The sequence below is a fragment of the Scomber japonicus genome, chromosome 16 (genome assembly GCF_027409825.1).
Source record: "Scomber japonicus isolate fScoJap1 chromosome 16, fScoJap1.pri, whole genome shotgun sequence".
NCBI classification, from domain to species: Eukaryota; Metazoa; Chordata; class Actinopteri; order Scombriformes; family Scombridae; genus Scomber; species Scomber japonicus.
Window position 1 is genome coordinate 22,166,030 of NC_070593.1, and position 17,387 is coordinate 22,183,416.

The 17,387-nt window shown below is 38.2% G+C and overlaps 2 protein-coding genes across 2 annotated transcripts; both read right to left on the minus strand.

Moving 5' to 3' along the window:
• Positions 1 to 366: 366 nt before the first annotated feature.
• On the minus strand, positions 367 to 3,841 carry LOC128375031 (alcohol dehydrogenase 1-like). Its single transcript, XM_053335254.1, has 9 exons — positions 3,760 to 3,841; positions 2,851 to 2,952; positions 2,491 to 2,632; positions 2,062 to 2,149; positions 1,613 to 1,832; positions 1,099 to 1,359; positions 861 to 993; positions 617 to 755; positions 367 to 529 (listed from the first exon to the last, which is right to left on the minus strand). The coding sequence occupies exons 1-9, from the start codon at positions 3,775 to 3,777 to the stop codon at positions 496 to 498; spliced, it is 1,137 nt and encodes a 378-aa protein (XP_053191229.1). The 5' UTR covers positions 3,778 to 3,841; the 3' UTR covers positions 367 to 495.
• A 3,319-nt stretch (positions 3,842 to 7,160) lies between these two features.
• LOC128375030 (alcohol dehydrogenase 1) lies at positions 7,161 to 11,880 on the minus strand. Its single transcript, XM_053335253.1, has 9 exons — positions 11,761 to 11,880; positions 10,145 to 10,246; positions 9,406 to 9,547; positions 9,138 to 9,225; positions 8,641 to 8,860; positions 8,095 to 8,355; positions 7,773 to 7,905; positions 7,481 to 7,619; positions 7,161 to 7,372 (listed from the first exon to the last, which is right to left on the minus strand). Exons 1-9 carry the CDS (start codon positions 11,776 to 11,778, stop codon positions 7,339 to 7,341), a joined length of 1,137 nt encoding a protein of 378 aa, XP_053191228.1. The 5' UTR covers positions 11,779 to 11,880; the 3' UTR covers positions 7,161 to 7,338.
• Between the last annotated feature and the right edge of the window lie 5,507 nt (positions 11,881 to 17,387).

Sequence of the window (17,387 nt, forward strand, 5' to 3'; positions counted from 1 at the left end):
ACACACATACACACACACACACACACACGCAAACAAAACCAGAACATAAACAAAGACTTCATGGATCTCATCTGTTTAGATCATTTATTTTGCTCTAAACACTTTGACATGATTATCTGTTTTATGTTAACACTAAAGATGATTCTCACAACAATCTGCACATACTCCACTGAAAAGTATTTAATTGTACAGGGTTAGGCATGCATATTGTGCATAATTTGTAATAAGTTTATATTATGTGCATTGTGTAATTCATTATAATATGGAAGTAAAAGATACTGGAGTTACTTTGGAGTCATTGAAAGCAACAGTTATAGTTTTATTTTTTAAAGATTGTTTTCTGACATAGACACCTTTTATTAGCAGTAGAGAGACAGGAAATCACGGGGGGGGGGGGTGACATGAAGCAAGGGTCCTCCAACCGGGATTTGAACCGGGGTCTGCTGCGTATGTGGTATGCGCTCTTAACCACCTGTGCGCCCCACAGTTATAGTTTTAATGTGGAGAAACACTCAGGACGGTCCGGATGCTGTGGAGCAAAAACAAAAGGGAAATTAGCAGAACTGTACCTATTATTAGTACAGAAAGAATAAGTGTAAATAGAGTGTAAATCTACCATTTGCTGTGCTTCATCAGTTCAACAGCATCATTGACCTGGTCCAAGGTCATCTTATGAGTGATGAACTCATCCAGCTTCACCTTCTTGTCCAGGTAGGCTTTAACCATCTTGGGCACACCGTCCTTACTCTTAAAGCCTGAGCCACAAAGCACACAACAACACTAAGTAAGAGCATAAAGAGTCTTAACAGAGTAATACCAGAATACTAAAGAATTGCAGAACATAAGCCTGCAGCTATTACCACCAAACAGAGAGCCTGTCCATGTCCGCCCAGTGATGAGTTGAATAGGTCGGGAAGCAAAATCGTGCAAATTTGTCCAGCCAACTATCACGCTGACACCCCAGCCTTTCACACAGGACTCCAAGGCACTGCGCTAGATTAGGAGAAATAGCACAGAGTAGGTGGGCTTGTAATAAAGGTGATTGTTTTAATAGCTGGGTAAAGTCTTTATAATATTTCTAAATTAAATTTTTCTCACCATGAGTTCCACATTCCCAACACATTCCAGGGAGTAGTCCACTCCTCCATCAGTCATCTCAGACAGCACTTGGCTAATGGGTTTGCTGTGGTCCTTGGGGTTCACAAACTCAGTGGCACCAAACACCTTGGCTTTCTCAAACTTGTCTGGGTTGACGTCGACAGCAATAATCCTTTTGGCTCCTGCAGCCTTACAGCCCATGACTGCAGCCAAACCCACGGCTCCCATACCAAACACAGCACATGTAGAGCCTGGTTCCACCTGCAGAGACAAAACTCTTGTCAACATGGCATTTTAGGTTTGTCTTCTTGGTCCTCCGTTCTGTAATAATGAATGTTAAGGCTTTCTTTGGCAAAATGAGTAAAAAGACGGAAAACATTTGTTTTGATGTCACAAATATGGCTAGTTTTACAGCCACTAAACTGATCCACAAAATGTTACTTTATGTTACTCCAATAATTTTGATCAATTATCCATGTTAGGCTGTTTCTAACACTCAAACATACTCACACACCTTAGCAGTGTTAACTGCGGCTCCATATCCTGTGCAGACCCCACAGCCAAGGAGGCAGACTTTGTCAAGAGGGGCAGCAGGGTCGATCTTTGCCACAGCAATCTGGTTAACCACAGTGTACTCAGAGAATGTACTGATTCCCAAAAACTGCATCAGCTTCTTGCCCTTACAGGTTAACCTGGAGTCTAGTTCTTCCATTCCATCGCTACGATCAATGGCCCTTTGCGAGAAACATTGTTGAGGTAATAACCCAACCTTAAATAAGACTTGAATGAACTCTTGTATTATTAGATGGTTCCAGATCTAGACTTTGTGTACTGTGGTATTGTATAGTGACAAATTGAATAAAATGTTCATAGGGCTTTAACTGAATGAAGACCAATTAAAAGATGATGACAATGAAGATATAATGGAGTGGAGACCATGAGGTGAGTGCTTATTTAACTCACCATGTGTTGTAACACAGGTTGGTCTTTGGACTCTTACAGAAGCGACATTCTCTACACTGGGAGAGAAACAGAGGGATCACTTTGTCTCCTGAAAGAAAAAAACATTTTCATTAAATCAAAAGCCAACTTGTAGTGAAAAAAAGTTTAGTTCCCTTATTCCCCAAATTGTTGTTTTACATTTCTGTTAATACAGAGATTAATCAGATATAATGCATTGATAGTGAGCTTTAGAGGTGGTGGTCAACATATTTACAACATAAACTATGGACAGAGCCAAGCTAGCTGTTTACGCTCTATATGCCAAGCTAAAAACATCACAAATTTAGCTCCATACTCATTGTCCAAACATGTAAGTGGTATTCCTCTTCTCATCTCAGAAAGAGAACTAATAAACGTAAGTGCAAAAATGTTGAACTATTTGAAACGTGCCTGACTGAAATTCTGTGACTCCAGGCCCGACACTTTCTACAATGCCAGCTGCTTCGTGGCCGAGGACCATTGGGAAGCCATCATTACTCCCACTCTCCAAAAGATAGTACAGATCTGAGCGACACAATGAGGTGGACACAATCTACACCAAAGACAATGAAAACACTACTTGCACATTGTATTGCACAATTGTAATGTCAATGTCATATTAAACCACTACAAAATTTCAGTCCCAGAATATAAAATTGAATGATGTCACTTTGACTGTACTGTATGTATATGCAATACATGGACCACATTCACAAGTGCAGTAAGATACCAATAATGCATTTGTGTGTCTTGATAATAGATGTCCTTTACCTTGATGCGGACCTCGTTGGCCTTGGGTGGGGCTACCTCAATCTCCTCAATCACCAATGGCTTGTTAGGCTCCCAGGCCACTGCTGCCTTGCACTTGATGACCTAGAAGGCAGTAACAAACCACATGAATTTCCCCAGCACTGGGTTTGACAATAACAATAGGGGTTGGGGGTGTGTCTGTTAAACCATACTAGGATGGGTTACTTTTTTTAAAGGGTCACACTGTTACGAAATGGCCTCAATCTCTCTCAATGATAAAGCTGCCCCTGGGAAAAGGAGAAATCATATGAAAAGCAACATTGTTGACACATTGTTTACGCCAAACTATTAATCAATCAGTTGTTAGATTTGATGTATATTTGATAAATGGTGGTTTGCCTTGAATTTGTTTGTCTTTTTTCTTTCAAAGTATGATTGAATTATTTGGCTCCCACTATTTTCTTTGTTATTATTGGCTCATTAGATTCTCATCTTTGCCAACAGTTGCGTAAACACTGACTGGAAAGTTTCAATATGTGTAGGAAATCAAACATGAGATTACTGATGCAAAAGAGAGAGGCAGAGACAGAAAGAGGGGATATTTTAAGGTTAAAGCTGGAGTGCAGTACATTTGAACATCCGTTTTGGGCCTGGCCAAAATATGCTTATTCAAAGTACTATCAGGTATCAACTCGGTATGACATCCATCATACTCCATCCATATCAGTACTGCATACACAAATACACAATACATGATCACATAATAATCACACAATATACTTTAAAGTTATATGAATGTGATACTGTTACATTGCTTTTTTTTCACAGGTGTTTTAAAGATATGATACATAGGCAATATTCAAACATATATGACAAAACAATTATAGACATAATATTGATATAATTGCCCAGGTGTTGGATTATACCTACCTTACCAGCTGTGGCCATTTTTGGAGCACAGATTATGGGAACAAGCAAGACAGGAGTTGAGAGAGGATTGCAGCTGCCAGACAAGAGTGGAGAGGAAACAGCAAAACATCTTGTATAAAACTAGACTTTCAGATGGGCAGGAACTTGTTTTTGGTACTGGGGCTATAATTGGTTACTGATCTGTTTCTTCAGTTACTGGTTGACATCTGTTGCCAAACTATTTTCTTGAATAAACAATCATTTTCAAGTCAAAACCAGCAATCACTACTTTAAAGGAATCAATTTAAAGTTTGGCAAATATGCTCATTTTTGCTAACTTAGATGAGAAGCTTGATATCACTCTCCCCTCCAAATCTCACTAATTGATATCTCATTTAAATTAATCTGCAAAAAAACCTCACTTTTTCACACTCATATTTCATGGAGCATTTTACCAGCAGTTGCCAGGCAACCATCATATCCTGCAGGAATTCAGTGCTCCCAGGCAAGAAATAGTCTTGTCCTTTTTGCACTTTGGTTTATGTACAGATTACACAAACATAGTGAGCAGTAGAGATGCTTATTGGACGTATGTATGTGTGACATGTAAAAGATTATTTGGCAGCCCCTTTTTCCCCTCCTCAGTTTAGGTTCACCAACACCAGTTCTGATGACAGCAGCCACACTGAACTGCGAGAAGACCATCTTCAGGACCTTCTTCCTACTGTCTTGCCCCTGCCTCAGACACATCTGACCTATGAGTGGTGTGGACATTCTCACCTGGCTTTTACTGATGCATTTTGGTTCAATCACATTTTTTCTATGTGAAAAGAAACCACACTAAGGGGAAAACACAACAAGTTTACCCACTCATCCATTGATTCAGACCAGAGCAAATAAACTATAAATTTAAAAACATCCTTAGAACTGTTAAAAGAATGTGATGCATTTGTGGGCCTGGTAGAGGTTCCCTGAGATGGAAACTCATAAATCCACTAGCCTATGGCAACTTCCTGTTCATATAAGTCATCTGGATGAAGAACAGCAGCAGGTTGTTAGAGACATGCTGTATGAGAAATCTCAACATTTACACGGGATGATATTGGATATATTGCCAGCTTACACGTGTCAATCACTGCAAGAAAACAGTCCAGTACAATACCTATACCTCCATTCTTAAACCACTTCACGACTTGTTTGCAAGAGGATGGACTGTTAAATCCATCTACCTTATGCTGCCTTATGCAAGAAGGAAGGTATCCGACTTTGCATTGACTTTTAAATCGAAAGACAATCCCAGACAGACCTTGCATGCAAGACCTCTTTGACACCATAGGAGGTTACTGGTGGTTTTTGATCCTTGACCACTATTGAACCGTTTGGCTTTATGATGAATTACATTACATTAATCATGTCTCCAAAGAGAAAAGAAAAGAAGAGAACTCTGGAGCTTTTTCGTGGCCAAGCACTACAGGGAATACTCCCTCAATAAAGGCCTATGACCTGACCCATGCTGAATCCATTTAGAACTTACTCATGCTACTATCTGACATTGACAAAGATAAATGGGGGGAACTCAATTACAGACATTTAAAAGGTAAGGTATTTTCACGTGACCAGGAATAACTAAGAGTATGCGATTGTGAAAATATTCTTAATGATGCGAAACTGACAGGGTACAGGGCATTTTAGAGGAGTTGGTCATTACACACTGTAAATGATTAAGTTAATATGTAATAAAACTACAGTAAATTATTTGTGCTGTCATTTTTAGTAGAGATAGATAGTTTTATAACTTCCATGACTGCATGATTACCGTGACCTTTTATAGGGCACTCATTGAAATACATGAGAATTCAAAATTTCAACCCTAGAGAGTTATCGGGGGTATTACATGACTTTTTTTGTTTTTGTGACTTTTTTCAAAATGTTGAATTATATGTTGAAAATCAAAGTTAATGAAGTTACCATATAGTGTTTCTTGCCAGTCTGGGAAAAACATTTTCCAAAAAGTCTGTAAATAAAAAATCCACCTGGTTCTACGACCTCATAGAGAGGCATGGGGAGGCTATTTTGGGTGTTTACCAAAGGGAAGTGAACAAATATAGTTTTAAGTAGAGACCGAAGTTCACTTCAGCATTTTATCTTGTATACCTACAAAATCTTATTTTATTTGTGAATGTTAACTAATCTTGAGGTGAACCTCCACCTCCTTCATCTCAAGGGGTTTTCCTGCCTCTTGTGCTACTGTAGCTTTGCAAACATAATTAAGATGTGAAAAACTAATATTAAACCAACATGAATTAGTTTTTAAAGAAGAAAGTAAAGTGTAATATTTTCACTATAAAATGTGTCAGCTGTCATTAAGCACATGCTAACTTGATGTCAACTGCTGGTGGTGTTAGATTTAAAGTCAGAGGAGCACCAATATTATTAGCGTTCATCATCTGGGAACCATAACTGTCTGTACCAATGTTTGCAGGAAGATGTTGAGATATTTCCTAGGGAAAATTAAATATTTTAACTGCTACTGATGCTTGCACAAAAATTCGAGAGATCATGCAAGTCAGTAGGGCTCATAAATCTCTGTATAAAATGTCAGGGCAATCCACTTAGTTGTTGAGTCATCAGATTTGGATTCAAATATTTCTAACTTCTGACTGGTGCATGAAAATATGTAGTATTATATTTTTCCAAATGAGCCCTGCATAAATTAAACCAGTGAGATGAGCACAGACAAAAACAAAAAAACATACATGGCAGAAACCAGTGTATTTTCTGGGGACCCTGTTGTTACAGAAACATGCAACTGAGATGGACTCTACTTTGGATTTTTGAATAAAGACACTACACTCCCCCACCAGTCGGTGGCTCTGTAATACTATGAATAGGATAAAGACTGCTGCAATAATGACAGTAGAGAACAAGAGAGCCAAGAGTCTAGTATGGGAAGCCATGTATGTTAAGTTGGTTAAAAGTTCATTAGTCTCCTGTGGTGCACTCACCAACATAACAGACTCACCATCACTCTTAGTAAGAAGAACTGAGAATTGAGAAAAGGGGTTTTCAGAGCCTTTTAAACAAAAAACGTTTTAATGGGTTGCTCCTGCTGCTCCTTAATATTGTCGTCTTCAAAATTAACTCTTGGCTGAGAATGCAGAGGCACTTCTGGGGACAAATCTTGGAGCTCATCACAGCAGAATACTTATAACACTGTCTGCCACGTTGAGCAACCAGTGATATTACTTGGCTGATCTGGGTAAATATGTGCTAAAACTGATAGACTGTCAAGAACCCTTTTGTCACACTAAACAAAATGCAGAACAATTTAGTAACATGACAGACAATTCAGTAAACACATAAATGGTTTGGCTATGACATCTAAAACAACAAAGCCAGACCACAAAAAAGGAAGCCAACCATTTTATCTGTTTAGTCAATTTATTTTGCTCAATAATCACTAAACATGATTGAATAAATGCTGCAGATTACTCTGAATATTGTTGAGTGTTCGAGGTCAAGCATGTTTATTGTACATTACTTGGAAGGTCTCTTTAATATGTGCATTCCTTTGGGCTAATTTAAAGCAACACGATGGTCTTATTGTGGAGAAACACTCATGACTGTCCGGATGCTGTGGAGCAAAAACAAAACAGAAAATCAAAAGACTTGCTCTCATTAACTCTTCATCTATTAAGCTAATAAGTAAATCACGAATAGTGGAAAAAGTTTAGAAATCTACCATTTGCCGTGCTTCATCAGTTCAATGGCATCATTGACCTGGTCCAAGGTCATTTTATGAGTAATGAACTCATCCAGCTTCACCTTCTTGTCCAGGTAGGCTTTAACCATCTCGGGCACGCCGTCCTTACTCTTAAAACCTGAGCCACAGAGAATATACACATAATGTGAGAGTGCCTATAAATCTTACTCCAGGTTGAATGATTACATCTGCAGGCTTTGGGTTATAGGACAGGGTTAGTTAGTGTTATCAGTCAATGGTGGTTGTCAAATTTGACTGACGGGTGCCTCACCTCCAAACAGGGAGCCCTTCCATGTGCGTCCAGCAATGAGCTGAATGGGTCGGAAAGCAACGTCATCCATGTCTGTCCAACCAACCAGTACGCTGACACCAAGGCCCTTCACACAGGACTCCAAGGCACTGCGCTAGATGAGGAGAAAATACACTGAGTCAGTGGGTGCATAGCCATAACGTTCGAAATCACTAGAACAGCTGAAGAAACTGAAGATTGTAGTTTTAATGCTTCTTCACTTCACTTCATGGGAAATAATCTTCAATATAATCTTGTACCAAATTACATCAAATGTCTATGAAAGCCTTTCTATCTCCCTTACCATGACTCCAACATTCCCAACACATTCCAGGGAGAAGTCCACTCCTCCATTGGTCATCTCAACCAGCACTTGGTTAATGGGTTTGCTGTGGTCCTTGGGGTTCACAAACTCAGTGGCACCAAACACCTTGGCTTTCTCAAACTTGTCTGGGTTGACGTCGATAGCAATAATCCTTTTGGCTCCTGCAGCCTTGCAGCCCATGACTGCAGCCAAACCCACGGCTCCCATACCAAACACAGCACATGTAGAGCCTGGTTCCACCTGCAGAGACAAAGGCCCTGGTCAACACTTTAGGTTTAATTTCCTCAGTTCACATTGGATTAACAAACACTATCTCTCCCTGGTTATTGTGCTACAGTCAGTATGCTTCACCTCAGATGTCTGACCTAAGCAATAATTGCAGAGTAGTGTGGAAGTTTTCCATTATAGTAGTTAAAAACTTCAGTGAAACCTGCCTCAGATTTGTAATCCAGTAATATTGCTTTATTGTGGACGTTAGCCATTAACAATACATGTTAGCCATTACCATTGGCCAAACATACACACCTTAGCAGTGTTAACTGCGGCTCCGTATCCTGTGCAGACCCCACAGCCGAGGAGACAGACTTTGTCCAGAGGGGCAGCAGGGTCGATCTTCGCCACAGACATCTGGTTCATCACAGTGTACTGGGAAAAGGTGCTGGTTCCCATGAACTGCAGCACCTTCTTGCCCTTACAGGTAAACCTGGACTCTGCGGCTGACATCACATCGACACGATCAGAGGCCCTGAAGAAGATAATTTATTGAAGTAAAAATAAAACCCAAGAAAAAATGTGTGCATTGTGACTGTCCTATTAGAGGGTGCAATGGATATTTGTGAACACAATCAAATCCAAAGAGCACCTACAGTAAAGTTGCTCCACTGATAGAGACACATGGATAAAATCCATTAGATAAAAACTATCAAATAAGCCTGTAACTTTATAAACACATTCTGGCTGCATGAAACTAAAAGATGAAAAGGAAGAGATGAATGGCTGGAGATAAACTTGACTGAGCTCACCATCCACTCTCACACTGGTTGGTCTTAGGGCTCTTACAGAAGCGGCATTTTCTACATTGTGATATGAACAGAGGGATCACCTTGTCACCTGAAAGACAAAAACAATTTTGTCAAATGACTGCCAAATACATTTTAGGCTAGTATACAAACCAACCAACCAATCAAATGTGAAACAGATTTCTAGCCATAAATATCCCTTGGTCTAACAGGGAAATAAACACAAGCAATTACACAAATTCAACTGTTGAAGTTGTAAGGTTTAACTGACCTGGCTGAAATTCTGTGACTCCAGGCCCAACACTCTCTACGATGCCGGCTCCCTCGTGGCCAAGAACTGCTGGGAAGCCATCTTTATGCATACCTTCAAACAGGTGGTACAGGTCTGTGTGGCAGACCCCGCTCGCGACAATCTACAGCATATACAGTCTTAGTACAATGTAGGCTTTTCTGGTTATACATGGACACACAGAAAAATGATTATCCCATTACAGTCGTGTGTGGCTACATAATGAATATTATTCCAATGTTTGTTTGCCAGTGCATTTACTGTTTTCCAACTTTTATAGGTTTTTATGTGGTCATGTGTGGTTCTTGCCCACATAGTCTGTACAGCCAAAAGCAGGATCTAAAAGAGGCTCAAATGTAGGGGTTCACTCTCAGCGAGTTCGGTAACACTAGTGACCCATTTATACTGATTGAAACATACTATAATTTAATGTTAATGTCAAACTATTACTCATTGGAGCCTCAGAGCTGTATTAGACACTAACTAATTTACATTCTGAGGATATATCTTGAACCTGTTACACCTCAACCACACATCAGAAGACATTTAGTTTGATGATCTCACTACTACTCTCCCACTTTTGGCGTAGTCAAGTCCAAAAAAGTAGAAGTAACCTCTCACTACTATAAACTACATTCCTACACTAATTCTTACTCCCAAGTGCAGCACAAAACAGTCCTGTGTATGTACATGGGTGTGTTGAGTAGAGGATGACTCTTACCTTGATGCGTAGCTCGTTGGCCTGAGGTGGGGCTACTTCAATCTCCTCAATCACCAAAGGCTTGTTGGGCTCCCAGGCCACTGCTGCCTTGCATTTGATGATCTAGAGGGCAGAGAGACCACATGAAAAACCACAGCATGAGATCTCAGGAAGGCTGCCGCTGTTCACCTTTACTAGGATGAGTTTCCCGGGAGGTACTGTGACAGTTTGCTGAACAGTCTTCAAGCACTGACTCAAGTAGCATGTGTAATTTGAACTGCATTTACCTACATCAACCATTTCAAGAATCTCTTAGTATTTGTTATAATATGAAAGAAAAAACAAATGTCTCAAACTGTTGAACTCATCTTAATGTACTCAATTCTTCTGCATCTGATCTGAACAAACAAAGAGAGGGGTAAAGCAATAAAAGGCAACATGCTACATTAGTCAAACCCATAAAATAATGTTAATATCCTTGGTGCTAATTAGTGCTAATCCTTTGTGCTAATTTCAAGGGAAGGGTACTCATTTAGAGGCGTAAAATTGATGTGCATGCCACCGTACACATTTTCATCAAAGTGACCATTAAACTAATGGATTTCACACATTCACTGCACATTTTTTAACCCACAAACTCACTTTTTATTGAATTGATGGCTCTAAAAATGAAAGATTTGGTCAACTTTTTGTCTTGTTTTGATTGATTTGTTTGTATTTTTTCAAATTATCTTGAAAACATCACATGAAACATCACGTGTTAAAAGTATTGACATTTTAACCTGCAGCCTACACCTTTTTTCAGACTGCAGAAAAAAAGTTGGGTTATTGTGCTGTTTTGAGCTGCTCTAGTATAGATAGTAAGTATCTATCTCTTTTTATCTGCATATAAAAAATAAATTCTACATTTGAACAGTGGAGTACAATTTAACAGTAGTATTGTTTCAATGCCTGAATGCCAGAGGCTCCTGGAAAACAGTAAACATTAATTTCACAGTGTTTAAAGAGGTTAAAGTCCACACATAACTTTAGAGTTTTATTGAAATGTGATGGAGGACTTTGCACCACTGAGTGAACCACTGAGTAAATCAGTTGTCCTCAGATTTGATAAATCAAATTGTTTTTCCTTGACATTTTTAGATTATGTAACTTTTTTTCCACTGCAGAACTAGAAAAAAACTCTTGGACTTTCACCATTATCTTTTTGGCCTACTAGCCTCTCATTTTTGCCAATATCAACATTTACGCAGAACAGTCTAGCTTCAAACTAATGTGCCAAGTCCAAACAGAACATGCAACATTTCACTGAGGCAGAGGAGACAAAAATACATTGATTTTTATTATTTTACATTTTTATGGCAAAAATAATGATGCTAAATTGATTTTAGTGAAGTAATTCATGCATATGCAAAAATGTACATTAAAACATTGCACAATGAGCAATGAAACACTCTTCTATAGTATGGTCAGGTATCAGGTACATTTAATAATATCAATGCAAAGTACTTTAATGTGCAATTTGCTAAAATATTTCTGATGTTTGGTTTTATTACCTAGAATATTTTAAACTTTTAATTTCTTAATAAAAAGTCTTCACATTTGAAAATATGCATACTCACATATTGCATGATACCTACCTTACCAGCTGTTGCCATTTTGCTGCAAAAATGAAACGAGTTAAGAGAGAATAAGCTGTGAGCACCCGAGAGTGAGGAGGAGAGAAGTCGTACTTGAGGTTTAAATATTGCTGCAATGAAAAGCAGTTACGCAATCATCTGGATGGGCAGGCACCTCCAGTGACTTTCACTCCACATTAGTCACTTTAAATAAATGTGAAAAACAGTCATTAGGAGCCACATTATCAGTTACTGATTAGTGAGCATTAATAATCAATTCAAATTAGTGCCTTGAGATAACTTTAGTGCATTGAGATACCTTTGATTGTGATTTGGTGCTATATAAATAAAACTGAATTCAGTTTAATTGATTCTCTAATCTGGACAACAGATGTGCAGCTGTGTTGGCACAAACAAGCAGCAACCACTACAGATATGACTATAAATCACATGCAGAGTTTTTAAGGTGGAACATTTTTTCGGTAAAATACTCACACACAATTTTGAAAACCAACATCAAAGCACATTAAATTTTAAATTAGTTTTTGAGACAAACAAAATGTCAATGTTGTGGGTTTGGGAAATCTTAAGGCTCCTCTAGTAGAAGATTAAACCTAAGATAAGAGAATAACAGGCAAATTAAGCAAATGGTTAATATGGAGGATTAATCATGTAGTTAACAAATAAAAATGTCAGCTCTGATAGAACTCAAGGTCATCCTGTGGATGATCACTATGACACCAATGATTTCACAGGTAGACTTACTGTCACCTTGTTGGAGGAGATCAAAATATTTATGATGTTATTGGTGCTGTGCCATGTGAGCACTCCATGTTGTTCTCTCTGTTTATTAAGACCAATATTGCCACAGAAATGTGAAGAAAAGGTTGACATTTATACAAAGGTAGCTTATATAACCTATAAAGCATTCCGTCATTTGTAATAAGGAGTGGCTTTTGGCATGAGAGTTGTTTGGACGAACAGGGTGGGCTCTTCTATTGCAGCTGAAACCTAAAGCTCAAGTGTTGATGCAGTTACAGAGCAACCCTTGACACATAACACATTTTGGTGATATCTTTTTTTAATTAAAAAGGTGTAAACACAGCCTCTATATGGAACATAAAACACATTGTTACTTGAGTTACTTTTTGTGTTATGAATTGAACAAAAGTTTAAAATAAAAACATGTGCAAAAGTGTATCATCTTCCATGGTCAGTATGTGGTTAGGGTTAGGGCTCTGGCAGATATCACAGCTTACTAACACTATCTGCAGCGAGCTAAAAGTCTTTCAGTTCATGAATTTGGGTTTTTACCACATTCCCTCTGGCAAAAGGCTCCTAGTTCTGCAATGTTCAACTCTTTTAAGATCTATCCACAGATTTTCAATTATGCTAGTAGCAGTCACTCATTCTTAGGACTTGCTGTCGTTTCCCTTTTCTGAATTCTTTGTAACTGAATGTTGAAATCCCTCTGCCTTAACTGGGGGGTTATTTAGATCACCTGTTGCGCAGGGTGTGGGAACTGGCTCCCAAATAGTAATTGAGAGAAACTGGGTACATTCCCCTCTTGGCTAATCAGGTAGTGACAACACCCTTTTTTTGGTTAAAGAAAGTTGGGAAATTGCTCAACCATGTCATGTGATATTTTTTGCTGTCTTTTGTATTTCTGATTGAAGGTGATTTGGAGCATTCTGGAGTCTAGCTCGAGGGAACATAAAAAAACAAAACTTTTCAATAGGCTATCTACAGTAGGACAGATCTTAATGCTATTTGTGCATGAGTTTTTGCTTTCCTAATGAAATCCTCTAGGCTTTATTTTCATAAAAAAACATCCTTAAACATTTATTACATTTGTATTTTTTCTGTGGTTGGGAACTGGTTCTTAGGTGTCTTCCTAATCTGCTGAGATTTGGGGAATCAGTATCAGATATGTAAGTCAGTGGACTGTTATTCCAAAAGAATTTGCTGGTACAGTATTTACTGGGATCCACCTGTGCAATATTTCCTGTGCCACTGGCTTCAACACAATCTCAAAGCATGATAGGTCCAACCCCATTCTTAACAGTTGTCAAGGTGGTCTTTTCATGAAATGCTGCTTTTTGTCTCCAAACATACCTTTTGCTCAATTTTATCTTCATCAGTACACATTGCATTAGGCTTCTGTAGATGTCCCATTACATTGAGAATTGCCACATTTTATGATGAGGAGAGTGCAGGTAAGGTTTTTTTCTGACTCCTTCATGAAGGTCTTTTTTGTGCCAGCATTGCTACACAGTGAAATAGTACACAACCAATTCTGAATCTGGTAAATCTACCCAGGGGTTCTTGCATTCAAATGAGGTTTTTGATTTTTCTTTTCTGACCTGCATACAAACAGTTCTGAGTTTTCTTGATCTTTCGGATCTCATCTTGAACTCTGCAGTTCCCCTAAACTGACATGTGTTAACTCCACTTCGCACTGTAAAAACTGCAAGCTTACACAGTCTTACACAGCTGCTTAGAGGAACCATGGTAGCAACTATTCTTGCTGGGGTCAACATAAATACACATAACACGATATGGATGACCAATCCCACATATCTCACACCAAAAACCCAGGTTCCCCACCCATCTACCTAGCATGCCCTCATACCCACACAGAACTATCCCAACAATAGAGTAGAAAACTGTCTCTGGTTACTTGTCTGTTATTATGACCTTGTCTGTCATTAATATATGAAATCTTAGAGTATAAGCTTTTAAGCCTAGATAAAGTACAAATGTTTCAAAAGAAAACTAGGAGATTGCTTAAAAATCTGTCCTCAACTTTTAGCCATGAGAGAGCATCATGCATGCTCTTGACAGTTGCCTTGTATACACAGTGAAGAGTTAGACGTGCAGTTCTTCTCAAGTTGAAGCTTGTGCAAATTCATTTGTTGCACTTGACCAAACAACTGAACAATAGTCAAGGTGAAACAACACCTTAACCTTGTGTAACCTGTCTAAGTGAGTTATCATTAAAGACATGTGTACACCTACTAATGAGCGAGCATGCCCTTCCCATATTAGCTACAATCTTATCCATATGACAAGACTAGATAAGCTGTTTACCCAGGGTGGCACCTAAAGGTTTGGCCTCATTTGGCCTCATGGACTTGTTCCAAAACTATACCCTTCACTGAGAGGGAAGCAGCTCACTTCTATATATATGTGTGTATATATATATATGTGTGTGTGTATATATATATCAAAGACTAGTCATTCCATGAGTTTACTAAGAGCAGGAACAATAGTAAAGGATCTGTTCTTCACTCCACTGAAAGTTCTTCTAAAGTTCTTAGATATTGGAATAATTTTGCCTACTTTCCATACCTGAGAGAAAACACTTTCCTTCAGGCTAAGATGAAAAAAAAATCACATGTAACTTATCATACATTTTTCTCCTGTGCCCTTGTCAAACTGCAGGCACCTCTTGGTTGTTCCCATATCCAGGTATTAGACTAAAAGAATAGAGCTTTTGCTGTCAGAGCACCTCATCTCTGGAACGACCTGCCTAAGAAACTCAGATTTGCAAAATCATCTTTTTCAAAACTACTCATGGAATTTAACTGAATTTGATTTGGATAAGTGTGTCTGCATGTTTATGTGTGTATGCAGTTTGGTATGAATTTAATACATTAATTACCATGTTTGTTTGTATGAACTGCTCAAAAGTTGAACAATTTTAGAAGGCAATATGGGAAAGATAGTTAGTTTAAAGCACTTAAGACAAGCTGATAAAGAAGAGTCGTAACAAAATTGAAGGCAAACCAAAATAGCATCATTTTTTATTGTTTTAATAATCTACTGATATCACTGACATAGGTGACACTTTATACATTAATAATTTGCTGATATGTTGCAAATAGTGCATTTTCTATGATCAAATGCATGGCAATTAGTAAACATGGAGGACACACCCAGTGCTGATTAGAAGTATTGATGAAGACAAAGTAGTAAAAGGAGTCAAATGAGACTGTAAAAGATGAACAATCCAAGTTATGACACTTACTATCGTCAGAATTCATAGAAAATAATTAGCTTCAAAAGGCACTATATCAGAAAATAATGCTCGTGTGTGGTAACTTGCACTCGACTATTGAAATGACTGCCTTTATTTTTGGGACACTTGAGAGTCTTCAACAAAGGCTGCCAGCAATAGTGATAACCAAATTTCCCAGGTTTCTCTATAGTAAACAAAATATCCTGAACAGTTCCGCTTCAGTAAAACAATATATAAACTTCATACAAAATACTGGGGGACGAGGACAGCACTCCAATTCAACATTTTTAATTACTGCAACATGTGGCAATCCAAGATGAACAATCCAAGTTATGACTATTGCCATATGTGGAAATATTAAAAAGTCAAATTGGAGTGCTGTCCTGGACTCTTTTCTTATGCTTAAGTACATTGAGAATCCAGCACCCAGCCTTCAAGGTCTTATAGTGAGTTGAGCGCTTTGTATCTTGTTTTCTACAAAATATTGGGACCGTCTTCCAAAAGTAGCATTTCATTTTAAACATATCACCTCATCTTACACCAACAAAACTCAATGACTTTATAAAAAAGGCATGAAGGGTTATCTGCAGCTCTTTCTTGAAATCTGAGCTGACTTATCCATTGAGATCATCAAGGGAACATACTGTGGTTTACAGATAGAACATCCAGGACCAAATGGTTTACTCTGTAAAGTTCCCCAACAGTACATCTGTTTTTTATTGAAACTGTACCAGCCATCCTGAAGGGTATTGCAGAGATCTAATCTATATAATAAAAGCAGCTCAATGGCTGCTCACAAAACTGTTTGGTCAAACAGCATGATGAAGGCCTTTCCGGTTTTGGGGTACTACATGATTTTGTCTTGATATTAAAATGTGTTTTAAAGGCCTGCTTTTAGTATCAAGTATCATTTGATGACTTTCCTGTGTGCAAAGTAACTTAAAAAATATAAGACATTCTATATCTATGTGAGTAATATTGTAACTTTTAGCTTTTTGCTCGCAGACAATCATTTGTAATTGAAAGATTTAGCTTTTGAAACCTTTTCTACAGATTTTCTATAAGACACATTACATAAACATCTCCCATTTACAGTAACTGAAAAACAACATGGATGAGAAAAGGAAAACCTAGACCCCACACATATAACATCTCCTGGAATGAAGTGGATTCTTATGAAGACATTCAAAAAAGTCACATCTAGCAGAACAGTGTTCATCATTGAGCACCACAAGCTGTGGTGCAGAGCAGCTTCAATGACTAATTCTTACTGTACATGCATTAGTATGAGGAACGAGTGGTTACAGAATACTTGTTAATGTGCATACATGCAAGTGTGACTGTATGCATGTAGGATTTCTGTCTTTCTATCTTTTTCTACTTTTTTGTTTTTTTGTTGTTTTGTTTTTTTGTTGTTTTTTTACAGCTGCCTTCATTAAGGAGTGTTGCTGTCCCAAAGGTCAGTAGCAAAATGATAAAACTCAAGGTTCAAAAGACAGGTGTGGACGTAGAAGAAAATCAAGGCAAAAGTGCAGAGACACACATTAATACCTCAAATCACGCAAGCAAGCACACACTCGCTCCCAGTCACAGACTGAAATATGATAAATGATGACTTTTGAATCAC

Excerpts from the sequence above, each read along its gene's own strand:
- LOC128375031 (XM_053335254.1), bottom strand. Across the intron at positions 1,360-1,612 it reads CCGCAGTTAACACTGCTAAG|GTGGAACCAGGCTCTACATG; the intron begins GTGTGTGAGTAT and ends TTGTCTCTGCAG. Across the intron at positions 756-860 it reads GACAGGCTCTCTGTTTGGTG|GCTTTAAGAGTAAGGACGGT; the intron begins GTAATAGCTGCA and ends TTTGTGGCTCAG.
- LOC128375030 (XM_053335253.1), bottom strand. Across the intron at positions 8,356-8,640 it reads CCGCAGTTAACACTGCTAAG|GTGGAACCAGGCTCTACATG; the intron begins GTGTGTATGTTT and ends TTGTCTCTGCAG. Across the intron at positions 7,906-8,094 it reads TTGGGAATGTTGGAGTCATG|CGCAGTGCCTTGGAGTCCTG; the intron begins GTAAGGGAGATA and ends CTCCTCATCTAG.